The sequence below is a fragment of the Gossypium hirsutum genome, chromosome A10 (genome assembly GCF_007990345.1).
Source record: "Gossypium hirsutum isolate 1008001.06 chromosome A10, Gossypium_hirsutum_v2.1, whole genome shotgun sequence".
Taxonomy (NCBI): Eukaryota; Viridiplantae; Streptophyta; class Magnoliopsida; order Malvales; family Malvaceae; genus Gossypium; species Gossypium hirsutum.
In genome coordinates this window covers 24,635,190-24,653,926 of record NC_053433.1, presented here as the reverse complement: position 1 = coordinate 24,653,926, position 18,737 = coordinate 24,635,190, and the positions used below count along the sequence as shown (strand labels likewise).

At 31.3% G+C, this 18,737-nt stretch overlaps 1 protein-coding gene and 3 long non-coding RNA genes across 11 annotated transcripts; 2 read left to right on the top strand and 2 right to left on the bottom strand.

Moving 5' to 3' along the window:
* Positions 1 to 330: 330 nt before the first annotated feature.
* On the bottom strand, positions 331 to 7,978 carry LOC107897000 (uncharacterized). 8 transcript variants are annotated; one of them, XR_005903568.1, is made up of 9 exons: positions 7,798 to 7,978; positions 7,297 to 7,378; positions 6,722 to 6,851; positions 6,550 to 6,613; positions 6,395 to 6,463; positions 5,206 to 5,670; positions 5,026 to 5,092; positions 4,891 to 4,941; positions 331 to 576 (listed from the first exon to the last, which is right to left on the bottom strand). It is a non-coding gene; the product is annotated as an uncharacterized lncRNA (long non-coding RNA). The 8 variants fall into 8 exon arrangements; XR_005903563.1 differs by having other exon boundaries at positions 5,026 to 5,670; XR_005903564.1 differs by having other exon boundaries at positions 331 to 550; positions 5,026 to 5,670.
* Positions 1,429 to 4,243, top strand: LOC107897002 (uncharacterized). The gene is made up of 3 exons (XR_001683995.2): positions 1,429 to 1,489; positions 2,348 to 2,435; positions 4,198 to 4,243. It is a non-coding gene; the product is annotated as an uncharacterized lncRNA (long non-coding RNA).
* A 2,939-nt stretch (positions 7,979 to 10,917) lies between the features above and the next one.
* Positions 10,918 to 12,817, top strand: LOC107897003 (S-adenosylmethionine decarboxylase proenzyme 4). Its single transcript, XM_016822330.2, has one exon. The coding sequence runs from the start codon at positions 11,468 to 11,470 to the stop codon at positions 12,494 to 12,496; it is 1,029 nt and encodes a 342-aa protein (XP_016677819.1). The 5' UTR covers positions 10,918 to 11,467; the 3' UTR covers positions 12,497 to 12,817.
* Positions 12,818 to 15,558: 2,741 nt separating this feature from the next.
* LOC107897005 (uncharacterized) lies at positions 15,559 to 18,198 on the bottom strand. Its single transcript, XR_001683996.2, has 2 exons — positions 17,676 to 18,198; positions 15,559 to 16,124 (listed from the first exon to the last, which is right to left on the bottom strand). It is a non-coding gene; the product is annotated as an uncharacterized lncRNA (long non-coding RNA).
* Positions 18,199 to 18,737: the final 539 nt, after the last annotated feature.

The window sequence follows — 18,737 nt, the reverse complement described above, 5'->3', positions numbered from 1 at the left end:
AAAACGCCGCTAAAGACCAGGACCTTTAGCGGCGCTTTTTTAAAAAACGCCGCTAAAAATATGACCTTTTAAAAAATTATTTTATTTTATTTTAATTAATTAATATTTATTTCTATGTTAAAATATTATATTATGTTTAATTTTTGAAATTTGAAATCTAAACTATATACTTTAAGGATAAATAAAAAAAATATTAATTAAATGAAATTTTCCATTAAAATTTAAATTTCAAAACTAAATATAAAAATTAATGAATTTAAATTTAATACATAAACATTGATTTAATATGTAATTTAATACATAAAAAATAACACACACAAACACACAAAGTATTACAATTTCTAAAACAAAATTCATCCTCATGAGAAAAGAATGCCAATTCATCATCACCTCTCATTAATCAAAGGAAAAAGATAAAAAAAAGAAGAAGAAACAATATACAACAGAAGGCTGGTTCAAGCTTATATGAAGCCAAAGTATTGCAATGCCTGCATATAACTTAGAGAAGTCCTTTGATGCTTTCAATTCAACCGCCAGAGAATCCAAAACACTGGAACAGAAAGCCAAAGTATGCACCTGTAAGCCAGAGTCAGGCCAATAAGGAAATCACTTATACGACCTTCAAAGTCACATATGTCAAAGCACATTATCTGATCTCTTTGAATTATGATATGGAAAAATAAATTTTTAATAATGCCACCATAATGCAAGAATTAGAATTTGTTTCGACAAAAGTCATTGTTCATGTTATTAATCATGTGCCTTTGCATGTACATGCGTTGCATCTAAAACCTACATAGTTTAAATAATAAATATCACCAAATCCATGGCCTATCCTCAAACAATCTATTATTTAGATATGTAAACAAGTCAAACAGAAAGCAGCTCATGTCAAAGCATTTTCCTGATCCACTATGTGTGACACCCCTAAAGTGACCCTAGTCGGAAAGTGGTTTCGGGACCACTAAACCGAGTCATAAAGATAATTAACCGTCATAGTTGATGCTCATTATATGTACATATGCATGTGTGAAAATTTCATGTTTGAATTTTGTTAATAGTAAGTGAATTTTATCAAATAGGACTTATGTGAGAAAATTTTGAAATGTGATAGGTCAAAGCATAAAGATCTATTAGTGCATGAAATAAAAAGGGGGACTTGCATGTCAATTTCCCCCTAATTAGTAGTGGCCGGCCATGACAAGTATGGTAGACCAAGTGTGATGGGCAAGAACATGTCATAAACATGTTAAGTTAGTGTTTCATGGGAAGTATGATAAAATAAGGAGCATGGGATACAAAATATATGCCTTTTATATTAATAAATTAAATGTTAAATGAATAAATAATATGAAATATGAACTTATATTAAAAGAAATGGGTGATAAAAACAAAGTTGGTTCATCTTTTTCTTCCTCCATTTCCGTACCTAAAGAAAGAAAAGAAGAAATTGAAGTTAAGGCATTTGGTCACCTTTAAGTGGATTAAGGTATGTTAATGCTCTATCATTGAAAATCTTTGTATATTTGGAGTGGCCATCAAGTATAGAAGCTAGCTCATGGCAAATTTTTTTGTAAAGTTATGAAGATGAAATTCGGTCATGGATGTTTGTATTTCTTTGATGTCGTTTTTGATGCTTTAGGGTATTGAGGGTTGATTATAGATGAGTTGAGCTTGGTAAAATTAAATGTTTGTGGCTAAATTGCTTAATGACAATCGGCTATGTTGAAATGCTAAATTAGTGCTAAATTGTAAGTATTTAAATGAGTGTTAGCCGAAATTGAGCCTATGATATTAATTAGAATTTGTGAAATTTATGCATTTTGTGGTCCAAGTGTGATAAGAACCATACGGTTATGGCATGTAAGCATGAAGATTTGTGGATGATTTAGAATTGGCCTAAGTGTTTTAGTCATTAATATATATGTATATTGCCGAATGTATGCTTAAGGAATTGGTTAAGTACATTGTTGTTAAATGCTGCTTGTTTTTGTATAATTGTTGCCTAGCTACAAAATGAACTTAGGGTATTATGGATAAGTTTAAGAGTGGCATAATTGAAATGAAGTTTGCTTGGGCCAAATGTGAACCTAAGTTTTGAATTACAATTGATGCTTGTTAGTTAGTTGATGATGTCCTTTGGTAGCCCTTTTGATATTCGGCCATTGTTAAGGAATTTTGAATTGGTTATAAATTTCTATGTTTTAATTAGCAAATTGAATTATTGAAGGTTGAGCTAATTATATATGTATACGTTTTATATGTAAATTAATTTCTTAGTCTATGTTATTCGGCTATAATCGTCATGGTAGAATTTTTTTTAATTTGTAAATTTGTTAATCATTAGCTCAAGAGCATCAAGGACAAAAGTCGGAAAAAGGGACGACAAAACTAAGCGAATAGCCGTAGAATTATAGTCGTCGACAACTTTTAAGGTAATTTTCTAGCATATAAGTTTAGTTATAATGAAGAATGATATGGAAAACGGCATATATGATATTATGTTTTAAATATGTGAATGAGAACTTTACAGAGTAAATTGTATAAATCTGCAAGGGACAGCAGCAGTAGCGTTTTGGAAAAATTACCATAAATTGTGGGAGTTGAGTTAAAGGCTGAATAAAATATGTAATTAAAGCTTAATGAGTCTAGTTTCTTATAAAAGAAACCGTGTAAGCAAAGGAATTTCCGATAATGAGATATTTAAAGTTGTGTGAGACGGTGTCAGAATGACTCCGAAATCCCCTGTTCTGTTTTTAGAAAATCATTATAAATTGTACAAAAATGGTTATAAGATAAAATTTATATGCTTATACTCCTTAATGAGTCTAGTTTCAAATGAAATCAAATACAACATATTTTTAATTCTGTAAAATGAGAAATTTGATTCGTAGTGAAGAGTGGTCAGATTAGTCAAACAGTGAAACAGGGGAAACTTTAAGAAAAATCTGGTATTGATTGGCCAAACCTAAAATTCTGGAAATTGTATGGATGGAATATATACGAGTCTATATTCAGGAAAAATTAACGGAAAGTGATTTGGAGTTTTGTAGCTCCAGTTATAAATAATTTAGTGACTATTGCTCAGGAAAAACAGCTTGTGCTGAATTTGAGATTATGTTGTGAACCTTGATAAACTTGTTTTAGTTGCTCATAAGCTATTGATTAAACCCATACTTGAATTCTAAATCGTGATATTGTAAGTTTATGAGTATTCGAATATGAAATGATAGTATGGCGTAATGGCTGATGTGATGAATGTGAAAGTGTATATATATGTGATAAGGCCTAATAGCCGATGTGATGAATGTGAAAGTATGTATATATGTGATAAGGCCTAATGGCCGATGTGATGAATGTGAAAGTGTATATATATGTGATAAGGCCTAATGGCCGATGTGATGAATGTGAAAGTGTATATATATGTGATAAGGCCTAATGGCCGATGTGATGAATGTGAAAGTGTATATATATGTGATAAGGCCTAATGGCCGATGTGATGAATGTGAAAGCGTATATATGTGATAAGGCCTAATGGCCGATGTGATGAATGTGAAAGTGTATATATGTGACAGGGCCGAGTGGCCAACGTGATGGATGTGAAAGTGTATAAATGTGATAAGTTCCGAAGGGCATTTGTGTCAGTACTATATCCGGGTTAAAACCCCGCAGGCTTTATGCGAGAATATTATCACTGATTAATGTCCGTAAGCTTCGTGCTCGTACTATATCCGAGCTCTAAAGACCCGATGACTACGTGTGGGGATTTTGTCCGGGTAAGACTTCGTAATAAGAATTGCTTATAAATATATTCAATGCGAAAGGTTAAACAGGTATGTACTCCAAGTTTATATGTGAGCTTGATTTGCACTAAATCATAAGGTAGTTATGTGATGCATACGAGAGCAATCTATGAGACTATTCCTATGATTATGTGACATCGGATCAGTGTGAGAGGTTATGTGAAATCATACGATATATCTATGTCACATGAGCTCACTTTTATGTGAAAGTTTATCTGCCTATTGTATATGATGAGATGTGCATATTCGGTAAAGGGATGGTATGCCCAAAGGAAGAGTGAAATAAAAATACGAACAACTATGTTATAATTTGATTGTTATCTGTTGACACTGCTTAAAACTTACTAAGCATTGTAATGCTTACTCCGTTTACTCTGTTTCCTCTGTTTTATAGATCTCATTGCGAAGCTACAGGCTCGGGGATCGTCAGCAACTAGTCACACTATCACTATCCACTGTTTGGTACTGCTATGTTTTGGATTATCTTATGGCATGTATAAAATTGACTAGTGGCGGAAGAATATTTTGGTTAATGTATATAAGCCATGCGAAAATGGCATCTTTTGAATGTTTACTTAGAGAAGTTTAAATTTTATCCCTGGCCGTGCTTAGTACTTATCTAAATGAATGACCTTTATTTCAAGAAAAAGTTCAAAATTTTACGGTTCTGACATGAGTTACAAGCCCGGTAATGCCCCTTACCTATTCCGGCGACGGTCACGGGATAGGGGTGTTACACTATGTTAGTTGTTTTTATATTTATTTCTTCCCTGAGTTCAATTTTAAACCTCAAAATATCTAAATATATTGATGCTCAGAATGCTTAATATTGCGGACAACCAATATAATAGTCTAATTCTGGTTTATCTACTATGAAAAAAATACTAAATTGTAAGTTACATAGAGAACAATTTCAATTATTTTCACTTCAGAAAGCACCAAAAGAGTTGAACAACCTGCCTAAATTTCATCTGTTAAGGTGGATAACCTCAGTTACACAAAAGCCTCTCTCGGCCTTTTTGAAATAAATAACCAGCAACTACTATGAATCTTATAGCAAAAATATATATAAGAACAAGTATCTTACCTCTGCAACAAAAGGCCATAATTTGCTCAATTGCTTGTTCAACCATTTTTCCTAAAAGGACAACATAGTGTAAGACAGTAAGCAACTACACTGCATAAAATCTTAACACCAAAATGGAAACACCTTTTTCTATACCTAACACATGCAAATGTATCTAGTCTTTGAGATGCATATTTTATGCCTTGTCGCATAATGCTCTGACCTAAACAAGATAACACGAAAACAGAGTTACAACCAATTGTAACCCAGATGAAACAGGGAAGAAAAACGAGGACAACTTTTGATTGAGTAGGGCAACTATATTTACTTTCTAACCTTGGCCTCTTGTCCTACTTACTACATCAGAAAGGTGCACTGAAAAAGAACCATGTGGAACTACAATGAAGATGCAATGCCTCTAAAACTTGAGCCTCATTTGTTCCCTCAAAATAAATCACTTTACCATAAGCTAAGCATTGTTTAAGAAGCAAAACATGAAGGATCTGAGAGCTCATAAGAAGCAAAAATCACTGCAAAAAAAATAAATAAATAAACATCCTTAGGGCCTGAAAACTACATTCTTTAGGTATCCACGACTCATGGACTACATAAGAAAAACACTTTCTATTTGTCAGAGGCTTAAATCATACAGAAAGAACATTATGAGATTGGGAGAAGAAACAAGGCCAAGCTATAAACAGCTATTTCACTACCGCAACTAGGGCAGATCTAGCTTTTGTGAAAATAGCAATGAGAGATCCCAGTTGCAACTTATCATTGCACCCAAAACTCAATCAATACCTGCAAATGGTAAGACATATCAATTGAAGCCACTAGCTACTACTATCTGATATACTTTCCACAATCCACACCTATTATACAATATCAGGAACAGAATGAAATATGATTATCAAATTAACATCTCTTTGAACATATGAAAACAAAGAGATATTTAATCGTCACTTCTTTCATGATTCTAAAACAATGCCAATAGCATTTTTAAATACCATCTACTAGTCAATTGTTCTTCAATCTCCTATCTAAGCGTATTTATGTTGATGAAGCAAAGTTCCACATTCAGGCCCCAATTAGAACATTCAACAACTTGGCCAAAAAGTTTATCAAAAAAAAAAACCTTGGCCAAAAAGGAAAAAGGAAAACTTCCAACAGCTAACAAAAAGCCTTAGTAAAGGAAATACTAGATCTCAAATGTGGCAGCTAGCAATAATAAATAAAATCAACTAATGGAGCTAAAACATCATTTGGCTAAGAATGCTCTAAATGAAACTCCAAATCAGGCACTTACATAATACTTGCAATAAAAGTCTTAAGCTATACATTAAATAAATTATGCTTATTTACCAAATTGTCTTGGGCGTACTTCTCTTTCTTTTTGGTTCTTTTATAATTATAACCAGTTTTATGATACATTTATTGTTCAGAGCATCAAATATTTATCAATTATTTATGTGTTAGCTGAGAGAGAGAGAGACAGAGAGCAGTAGCAGCAGAAATAAGTACTTACTCTATGTCTGCCAAGTCATTGATTAACTGAACTCGAACATCTGAGGGCATTTTAATCTTAAAAACAAACCTGTTAAAAAGTGTAATACATGAATAATTACCCAAAAAAAAATTAAAGAGTAGCCATTTATAAGTCAAAACAGACATGGCACTTACATTGTCACTTCCCTTACAATATCGATCAGGGCCAATCCTTTCCTGGTCTTTGTTTTAGATACTCCTACAAAGAGTTAACCAAAGAATAAAGAAACAGTTTTAAAGAGAATAAAAAGTGGATCTACAGACAAGAATTTTACTAATTGCACAACAGAGAGATTGAGAGAAATACATTTGAAACTCTCCGCAAATGACTTATTCAGAAGCCAGTAAGATATTTGCTCGATGTCTTTAGGCAATGGATTTCCAGTACAGAGATACACGGCTTCTTCTGTAATCTTCTGAGAAGCCATGTGTGTTGACTGCATGCAGTAAAAAAGTCATTAACAATGCCACTCTTGCACATTCATGAATAACACCGACCACTTCATAAAAATAGGCATCTTACTCACCCAAATCCCACCGTCAATAAGGAAAATAATGTCTATTCATGCACTTGAGCACTTGGTTCAGAGACATCCCCATAGGAGCCTGCTTTAAATCCCCCTTCCCCAAGTGGAAAAAAGAAATCCATCCTATCCAATTAAAACTAGCGCTCACATCACCTAAACACATAAATTAGACAAGGCTACACCACCCCTCTGAAGAGCAATGAGATAATGTGGTAATGTAACACCACTTCTGCCACAAAGCAAATAACAGATCGAAGCCAACCTGTTGTTTCTCTGACTTACGCTTCTTAAATAAGTAACTATCATTGTACAACAATTTACGCAGAAACAGTATAGGAATAAGTAGTTTAAACACCTGCAAAATGTTCAAAGCCTTTCTCATGTCACCATTGCTAAGCCGTACTAGTGCTGCCAAGCCACTATCAGGTACATCAAGCCTGGTCCAATGAAGCGAAAATTGGTAACAGTATTCAGGTGAAAGATTCAAAGATATGATCCAAAGAACAAAAGGTAAAGCCATTTAAATATGCTAACACACGGATTTTCATTCTTTGACAACTCTAATAAAAAAAATTGCAAATGACTTGAGCCAAATATATGATGTTGAGAAATCAACAGTGTGCTTTGAATTTGAAATTTGTTATAAGAGTAAATAACACAAAAGGTATTGAGAACAAAAAATTCAACAGTGTTTGTTCGATGTGGTTATCCCATTCGACCGACCAAAGTCCCAAAAGCAGTTTATGGGTCCTATATATGAATATTGTTTATGTTTGACTTAACTTTTAACACCAAAAAGAATCAATTAACAGAAACAAGAAAGGAGGAGAAGAGATCGAGCCAGATCTGGGAATACCTTCAGGGATTGTGAGAAGAGGCTGAGAAGAGCAATCGCAAAGGCAAGGTGGGCAAGTGTTGGAAGTGTGGCTGAAGGCTACTAATCCTTCCATGAAATGCCAATAGACACAACGAAGAACCAAATCAAGACTGCTGCTGGAGAGTTTCTTGATTGAAAACAGCAAGGAGGGGTGAGATGGGGGTGTTTTGAGAATATGATTTTAGGGGGAAAAATTAGGGGTTTCAGAGGGTGAAAATTTAAGAATAAAATCGCGCCCTTTTGAGATTTATTTTTGGTGTTTTTTATAAAAACGCCGTTATTGTTAATTTTTTATGGCGTTTTTTATAAAAACGCCGTTATTGTTAATTTTTTGTAGCGTTTTTCATAAAAACGCTGGTAAAAAATTATTACATTTTTGCTCTGTTAAATTTTTTTTTAATTTTATTTTACTTCAAAAAAAAGTTTTTTATTTTCTATGTTAAAAATTATTAGTTAAATAATTTTATAAAATATTTATTATTACTATTTTTTATAAATTAGTTTTTATAAATAAAAAATTAAGTACTCTGAAAATAAATATCGTGTATTTTAATAAGAAAATAAATAATAAATGGCTGTCATTAATTATTAAGTTAAAATTATCCAATGTAAGAAATCAATTTCTCACATATCAAATTTCTATTAAAGATTGAGACATTAATCATGATTTTATATTATTCTTTCCGATCTAATCTCCATTTCATCAGGGATATTTCTTCCTAACTAAAATATAACTATTTTGTTAGGATTCGATGTGGAATGATTTTAGTTTTTGTATTTCATTTTTATTTGTTATAATCTGGTCCTATCTATACCTATCCATATCAATGATCTGTTACTTTTTTTATTTATTTATCAATGTTTTTTTAAATCTAATATTTAAATATATCAAATGGTTTAGATAAATATTTTTAAATATAAAAGTATTAATTGATTGTAAAAAATTTCATCATTTAACAAATCTTAAGTAAACTTTAAATCCTAAACCATTTAATATATATAAAGTTTATCTATTATCTCTTAAATAATTTAAACTATAATCATAATTTTAATATATTAAAATTAATATTATCTTTTTTACAATTATATAAGAAATTATTTAATATATAAATTAAAAAATACTAATTAATCTAAACCCTAAATTCCTAGCTCCTAACCCATAAACCTTAAACAATAAAACATAAACCCTTAACCTTTAACCCCTAAACCCCTAAACCTTAAACCCCAATACTCTAAAACTTAAACCCTAACCTTTAACCCATAAACCATAAACCATAATCCCTAAACCCAGAATACATAAACCTTACAATAGTATCTCATAAACATTAAACCCTTAACCATATACCGTAAACCCTAAAATATAATGATAATTAATTCAATATTTTAAAATTAATACTATCTCATTTACAATTATATAAGAAAATAATTAACATATAAATTAAAAACAATTAGTCATATACCAAAAATCTTTAAAATTATATTAAATAATATTATTTTAATTTTTTCTATTTTTGTGGCGTTTTTCAAAAAACGCCGCTAAAGATCGAGCATTAGCGGCGTTTTTTAAAAAGCGCCGCTAAAGGTGTACTTATAGCGGCGTTTCTTAAAAAAGCACCACTAAAGTCACAAAAATCTGTGCGTTTTACAAAATTCTTTAGCGGCGCTTTTTAGAGAACGCCGCTAATGCTTGATCTTTAGCGGCGTTTTCTAAAAGGCGCCGCTAAAGGTGGACATATAGCGGCGTTTTTAGAAAAGCGCCGCTAATACTCGATCTTTAGTAGCGTTTTTAGAAAGCGCCGCTAAAGCCACCAACGTCGTTGTGTTATTTTTTTGCGACGCTTTCTAAAAAGCGCCGCTAAAGGTGTACATATAGCGGCGTTTTTAGAAATGCGCCGCTAAAACTCAATCTTTAGCGGCGTTTTTGGGAAGCGCCACTAATGCTCGTTCCTTAGTGGCGTTTTTCATTCAAACGCCGCTAAAAACCAGTTTTGCTGTAGTGTCTGTATCAATAAAATTATAATTATTTAATATAATTAAATTAGATTTAACCTCACCTGTAAAATTGAAAGCAAAAATCAACCAAGATAATTTTTGAATTCATCTACTCTTATGTTTATTCATGTATCTCTCCATATATACTTCTTCATGGGAAGCTTTCTTGGAGCTTATCATGCAGTATTATTACTATTATTATTATAGTAATCTTTGGTGTAAAGTCTTAAATTAAAAGCCAAGGAGACTTAAAAATGTCACGAGGAAGGTAGTTTAAGTCAATTAGGAAACTACTTCCAAAAGCTACCCAAAGCACTAATTACCTCTATTTCCATTATTTTAGTCCATTTTAATTTGCTGGGCTTAGGATCATATTCATTAATAATAATAATAAAAGCATTTTCAACTTTCTATTCTTCAACCAAGAAACATAATTCATATGGGTGACAATTATGGATATATACAAATTTAAATGGGTATTTTTGAATTTAATACGAGTATTTTTTTTTATAATATATCAATATTTCTGTAGGTTATAATATATATTGTTTGCTTCCTAATAAATAAAACCTGTAGCAACTTGGGAACATATATGAAATAGCGAATTAAGTGTGACCACTCATTTCTAATTTGCAAAACTGATGATTAAGATTGTTTGGTCTGCTTTGAAACATTTGGTCCATCCTATAATAGTGTTGCCGTTGTTGTTCTTTAAAACTCTCTCATGCCAATCACTTAATAACAGTAGAAATTTTCCTTAAGTTTTGACCTCATCATTTTTTTCTTCAATGGAGTCCATTTTGACAATTTTTCTAATTAAAGAAAAAACCTCACTAAAAAGTTGTCAATGATTTGATAATCCCATGCTAAACCCCGGAAAGACTAGAATTTTCATATAAGCTTACCCAAATCCCACATTCATACGGATAAATTTTCTGGTTACGAAAGAAGCAGACATCAGTGAATGTTGGAAAAAAAAATCAAAGGTAATGCATGTGAACTATCAATCTGAGACAAAATTCTTAAGACTTTCATATAAATGTTGAAGAACAAACAAGGATTATGCCTATGATTATTGTGTTAGGGCCCCTCCCTCAAACATACATAATCAGTTCCCCCAACAGCATCTTCCTTAAATTACTACCCAGCAGAATTATTCAACCCAAACACTTTGAAATGAGAATGGCTTGTTAATAATTTATCCCCCAAAAATACCATTCTTTGTACAATGAAACAGTACTCCAATATGTTGGAATGGAGCCAAATGGAAGTTACTGGAGAGTTGCAGGCGGGACTAGTGAGTGCATGAGCATGACAAAGAAAACCTGAAAAATGCATGCGCGTGGGCATAAATCCCGTTCCTTTGTATCTCTTTCTTTCATGAAACAACGAAAGAAAGATTTGATTCTTTCTCTCACACACACAAGAAAAAAAAAAAAAAGGAAAAAAGAGATAATATTTCACAACATATCATCATCTTATTCACTTCATTATGCCTGCAATCATGATTCTTGGTTGCCTCAATCGCATGCCCCCTTCCCTCCTCTCTCTCTCTCTTTAAGCCACCTATAAATTCCGATATGCCACACCTCTCACCTCTACACCATCTAATTAATTCAATCTTGTTTCAGTCTTTGGGTTTTTTTGTCATTTGGAAATGGCTGTTTCAGGGTTTGAAGGTTTTGAGAAACGCCTAGAGCTCCATTTCTTTGGGGATATTGATGATGATGATGGGAACAACATGTTGGGGCTTAGGCTGCTTGATTTCGAATCACTCGAGCAAGTCTTACTTGCTGTCCAATGCACTGTTGTAGCAGCTGTTGGGAACCCTTTCTTTGATGCTTACGTTTTGTCTGAATCAAGCTTATTTGTTTACCCTACAAAGATCATCATCAAAACCTGTGGGACAACCCAACTTCTCAAATCAATCCCTCCATTGATCCACTTTGCCAACAATCTTGGCCTCACTTTGCAAACCTGTAGTTACACCAGAGGTAACTTCATCTTCCCCAAATCCCAACCTTTCCCTCACACCAGCTTCCAAGAAGAAGTCATTTACATTGAACATAATATCCCCGACAATCTTTGTTATCGAAAAGCCTCCGTTATGCCTTCTAAGTTAACAGCTCATTCATGGTATGTTTTCACCGCTACCCTTTTGCCTCCATTGAAATATCCCTCTCATGCTACTTTCACCGTCGAAGTTTGCATGACGGAACTCGACCGCCTCATTGCACGTAAGTTCTTCTCCCGGGATAGCAAAACAGGGGATTTAGCCGGCAGAGACATGACGGAGCTGACGGGGATTGACACCATTAACGCTGGAGCTTTCATATGTGACTTCGCGTTTGATCCGTGTGGTTACTCCATGAATGGCATTGATGGTGATCGTTACTCCACCATCCATGTTACCCCTGAAGATGGGTTTAGTTACGCTAGCTTCGAGTGCGTTGGATCGGTTTGCGAGGACCCGGATGATATCGTTGAGACCTTAAAGAAAGCTGTTCGAGTTTTCATGCCCGCGACGGTTTCAATTTCGACGAGTAGATGTAGCCGTGAGGTTTGGACGAAGGTGGCGCGTGCGTTGCAACCACTTGGACTCAAGTGCCAGAGTTTCGCAATGGATGAGTTCCCTGCCGCCGGTACCATTTCCTACCAAACGTTCACGGCGGCTCGCCGGAAATAATGCCGGTAAAAGACGACAAGAAAAAAAAAACCTTAGTTTTTCATTGGAGGAAAATCGGAGGGATAAAACATATAAGGTATGATGTGGAGGAATTTAATTGGATGAAAAAGGATGAAAAATGTGGGGTTGACTTAGGTAGAAAGATGAAAGGATTTTAGGAGCGATAACGTGGCGAGATCAGAGAGGTGGGGGAGGAGGATTTGTGTGAAATTGGGATGACCATGATAATGCACCCCACTTTGCATGGTCACGCCTACAGATTTTTTGAGGTTAATTTTAGTGGGGGATGAAATAAATAAATAAAAATGCTCATGGTTTTTATTTTTCTAAGTTTATATGAATTCTTTTTAATCATCAAAATTGGCGAATATTAATTTTAAGAGAGAATTAAATTGCTAATTTCTTTTAATGGGTGAAAAAAGATTTTATTTAAAGTTTGGATCAGAGACTTAAATTTGAATAAAAATCAAAATAACACAATTTCAATTTTAAAATTTCTTTTAGTATAATCATATGTGTTCTCGATTTAAAGTTAATTTTATTAAGAGAAGACATAGTATTCAAGTAAAGTGGAAAATCTTTTTTAATAGTGGTGATTCATTCTCCCAACAATTTGTTGGTTTTTTTTCTTTTACTACCTTGTTTAGTTTTGTATATATGTACATTAAACCTTGAATTAATTAAGGATTCAAGAATTAGATTCAAATAATTGTTATAACGGTTTTGGTACAAATGAGATTGTAAGAGAGAATACAAGTATTGAAAAAATTAATCATAAATTTCAAACACAAACAGTGAAACATGAAAAATATAAATAGAAAAGAAAAGCATAAATTAGGATTTGAACATCTTTTAAAATAAATTAAATTCTCAATTCAATAATTTTAGCACATTGCATGAGTTTTTTTTTCATGAAAATTTCCTTTCAAGGATCATGTAGGTAGTGATAAAATATATCTTTTGTCGTTCAACTTCATCCTATGTTAGTGATAAAATCTATCTTTTGGTAAATTAATTAAAACCAGTAAAATTTATTATATTTTTATAAGGAGAAATTTAATTTTAAAATAATACTATTGAAAGAATAATTATGGATTAAAAAATTTTATTTTTTATAAATTATAAAATAAATGCATAAATATTTGAATTCAAAAATAATAATCCAGACCTATTTGCCCCTTCTTTCGAAAGTGCAAACAACTTTTAAGAAAGAAATCTGAAAGTAGATTTTGTAATTCGTGTAGAAATTTTTTATTTGTTTTTATTACTTATATATACATAAATGTAAGGGAAAATATTCCATGTATTTATATAAATTACAGTCATACATCGACGACAACGCATTAAATATTAATCTATAGTTAAACATGTTCAAATCTTAAATATAAACATAATATATGTTTTTTGAAAAATTTTATTATAGATTTTAATTATATATTATTTTTAACACAATACTTAAAACTACTTATATTCCCCTTCCAACCCATAAATAAGAGAATAATACACTTCAACACACTCGAACTCACGTTTTCCTGCATTGGCAACAATATTTATGTAAATTGAACTAAGACTCAATCGACTATAATATATGTTATTTAAATAAATCATGTTACATTTAAGGTTGAATCTTACAAAAGGATTTAACAAATATACCTTATTCAAATAATTTGATATATATATATTTAAACATATGATAACATGATATATACACATTAATATTTTTTTATATTTAAAAAAATTCTAAAAAGAAAGAGAACAAATGTATAATGTCCGTCTAATAGTACTGTTAGGAGCTTTGAATGCATCTCTTATTCTACTCCAATAAAAGTTTTTGGTGTGTAGTATGTTTGTTTTTTTAGAATAAACTATAAAAATAATCATCCAACTATACCTTGATCCAACTATACCTTGAGTTTTATTTTGATCATCAAACAATTAATTTTTTTATTGATCACTCAACTTTTTAAGATTAAATATTTTAATCATCATCCCATTAGATGAGTTATAAAAAGTTGATATAAGCCTTTTTTTTATTGGTCTAATAACAAATTTAACCCTCCAATGTTTATACATTTTATCAATTTAATCTTAACTCTAAAAAGTTCAATAAATTTAACCGTCAATGTTTACAAAATTTATCATTTTAATTTGATTTATGAAAATTCAATAAATTTAACGTTTAACATTTACAAAATTTATCAATTTAGTTCTAAATCTAAAAATTTCAAGGAAAAAAAGAAAATATATTTAAAATTTTTCATTTTTTAAAAATTCCTTAACATACGTCCAAAACTTGCTGAACAAGAAGAGTATTTAATATCATTTGTATCGGTCGATTAAGTCTTAACTCGATTAGCATTAGAATTATTGACAGTGTAAGAAGTCATGAGTTCGTGTGCTTTGAAACGCATTATCCTTCTATTTAAGAGTTGAGAAGGTACCATAAATAGTTCTAGACATTATATAAAAATGAACAAATATTATAACAACCTATAATGAGATTAAGTTTCAAAAAAAAATATCATTCATATTGTGCTAATTTAAAATAATGTCACATTTGTGAATATGATAAAAAAATCAAGTTATCTTAAAATCCAATTAAGTGTCATATTTAAACTAATATCATATTATTTAATTAAATTTCTATTAAAAAATTAACAATTTTTTAAAATATTACAAAATAAATATTTTAAATTTTTTTATTATTTTAAAAATATACAAAAACATAATCTTGAAGTAGAGAAAACAATCCAATGTGAAATCTCTCGTGAAATAAAAAAATCCTTGAAAACCTTGGAAACTAATCCAAAAAACCTTGAAATTCAAGTTTTTTTCGCCTTATTTTTTCATATTAGGACATGTCATCAATAACTTCTATACTTGAGTAGTCCAAGTACATTGATAATGTAACACTCCTCACTCGTTTCGGTAACCGGTACAAATGGAGGATGCCACCGAACTACTTTTATGTAAAAAATCTCAAATTTATTTAATAAATTAATTAAGAAAATATTTTTATAAAATCAAAAAAAATATATAAAATCAATTTTTAAGTTTTAAAATATTGTTAAACCCATTCTAAATCAATTGAAATGTGTTTAGAAGTGCTTGGGACCATATTCGAATATTGGAGGGCTCATTTTTTACAAAACAATGTAGTAGCACTGTCAAGACCCCAGGTATTGATACCTAAGGCCTTCGGGGTCCAAACCTAGATCCTTGTACTATCCAATGGAGCATTCTACCAAACCAGGGGTGATACCTGAGGTACCGAACCTTAGGCCAAAGCTGAAAAATATGCTAAAAACACCTTAAAAACATTTCCAAACATCACCATATCATTTCCTTATGTTCTAAAGTACTTAAAAATCAAATTCAAACATGTTAAAACTCCTAATACAAAGCATAAACATAATCAAGTCAAATATCGGAATGAAGCTTAATTAATTAAATTAAACAACTTGAATTTCAGATCAAATTTCTTACAACTTCAAAACCAATCTAAATCTTTGTATACTTGCCAATTTCTAATAACAAAGATATCCAAAACAATAATGTACAACATCATAATGGTTGATGATATGAAGCTACCAAGCCCGAACCTTATACTTCTCATTGAATCCATTACCTATGCGTTTTAAAACAACTAATACGTTAAACTCACAGAGCTTAGTAAGTACACTAGGATTTTCCTACTTCACCTTATTCCTTACCAATGTTGAGTCTTTTAGACTTACATGTTTTGTGTTTAACATGTCCAATTAAACACATTTGCAAAGGTGTGAGTTTACACATTCTTGAATTTGTTTCAAGACTCAACCAACTAGATACGCATCCTTTACTCCATTTGTGCATCAATGTTGAGGCAATCACTTCTGAGAAAATTTATATATTAATGTATAACGCTTACTTATCTCATGAATTTTTTAGTTCCATTAATAGATCATGCCTTACATTTAACATTTCATCCACATAGTTTCCTCCATTAATTAACCACATAATCATTAGGAGGAAAGCTTATAGTGCAAGTTCTCCTTGACGTTTCACATTTATAGGTTTAATACCATTTCTCAATAGCCAATTTCTTAGTCACTTTTAGTTGTTTACCTTTAATAATCCTTTATTTGTTTGATTAACTTATTCCATTTTTCCATCCCACAAATAGTAGGACTTATTCATGTTTAATTCTTATTAGCACAATCGTTTAATGTCTCACCCTTAGTAAGCTTAGCAAATTCAAGATCGGATATTCAGGACTAACCAACCAATCATTCCAAAATACTCATTCTTATTAATGCACAAGAGTGCTACACCTTAAGGCTTTAAACACGATCGAAATCACATCACCTATGATCCAGACGCATGCATCCTTATTGGCTTGTGAATCGTATCCTAGCTATTTAACACTTTTGAACATTGAACAAATTCAATTTCAATCTTATTTAACTAGGCATTCTTATTATAACAAGTTTCCTTCGTATTACTAGGATCACATTTCCAAGTGCCTACTAGCCATCTTATTGCCAATTTATAATCTTTCAATGTTTATTTCCCATGTAGTTGAGCTTTATCACCAATACTCATTCATGTAAATGTTAGCATGGGTTTTTAGTAGTCTTATTGAAATAAGACATTTATTGCCTCTTATTGGACATAAAGATTATTCATATTTAGGGTGTGTTTAGTATTGTTTCTAAGAAGCACTTTTGAGACAAAAAAACATCCCTAAACAATTTACTTTTTGAGAAAAAAAGTATTTCTCTCAAGCCAAAAATTGGTCCAGAAGCACTTTTTTTAAGAGATGAAAAATTTATGATGCATAATTTCTTTCGAATTACATTATTTAATAAAATAGTCATTTAACACACATTCATGATTTTTTTACTCAATTATTTGAATATTCAGTTACCTTAAACAACAGTTACATTTATTTCATCATATCACTCTTCTCTAATAACGCCGTGGTATTTAAGGTTTTATACCATTTTCACAACTAACTATCACTAGTTTAACATAACCTTAATAGCAATACACTTAGCATGTTTTATTAACTAATTTAAATACCATAAACCATGGTTTCATATTCCATACACTTATCTTCAATTATTAACTAAACTTTTTTTTTTAATTCATACTTAATCTTTTCTAAGAAAAAGTATGAAAATGCAATGGTAGTTACATCTTTCATGCTCTTTAAACACAAAATCAAGCTTCCAAATACTTGTTTTCATCCGCTTCCTAACTTGGAAATCCAAAGATCAACATTTCCTCATTTTTAATAAACACAAATCAATATCCAAGCTTCCCAAACTTTTATTCAATAACTAAAATCAAATAATAAGTTAGGATAGATGGAATTCAGCATATTTTACCTTAACGAAGCTTTCTCTCTCTGACTTCCATTTTCTCTCTCATAAACCCATAAACCCTTGTTGAAATTTGGTTAAGATGATGGAGAAAATGAGTTTGGAAGATAGTTTTCTAAATAGAAAATCAAGTTGGGTGTTGGAAGTTTTTAAAGAATTTAACGAGGAATGAGAAAGGGAATGAGATAAGAAGATGGTGGCTGCCATGAAGTGGTAGCCGGCTGGTTGGGAAAGAATGGAAAAGACTCTACACCCTTCTTCCCCCTTAAAAAAATTCAAGTAGGCCATAAGCCTACCCGACAAGTTTTAAGCCCAACTTTACAAATTTTGTGGCTCACTTCCCTCATTCATGTCCCAAATGTCCAAACCCATTTCATGTATCAAATAACTCATGTCAACAATTTTTCCATGATAATTTTTTTTTAGAAATTATCAAAATAACTTTACGTGGTCAAATTATCTTTTCGTCCCTTTTATGCTTCTAATCATAATTTCTTCACATTAATTAGTTATTAATCAACTTAAATTCCATAATTCCCATTTAATACTTAATATACATGCTTGAATACTGAATATTACACTTTTACCCTTTTATCAATAAAAACGAAAAATTTACGATTTAGTCTAAATTCCAAAATTAATTGTTTTAATGTTTAATTAATTAAAAGATAATGTAAAAATAAAATCCCATATATATAATATATGTGCATTGGATCCAAAAAAAAATTGAAAGGAATTGCCGGCTAATTAATTAAAAAAACAAAATTTTCATATAGATAAAATACACGTGTGTTGGATTTAAAAAAAAAATCAAAGGATTTACCACCGTTCGTTTTCAAAGGTAAGGAAGGTTCTAGGATATTTCCAAACTAATA

What these genes read in the sequence shown, in the direction of transcription:
- LOC107897003 (XM_016822330.2), top strand. Translation starts at nt 11,468, where the DNA reads ATGGCTGTTTCAGGGTTTGAAGGTTTTGAGAAACGCCTAGAGCTCCAT.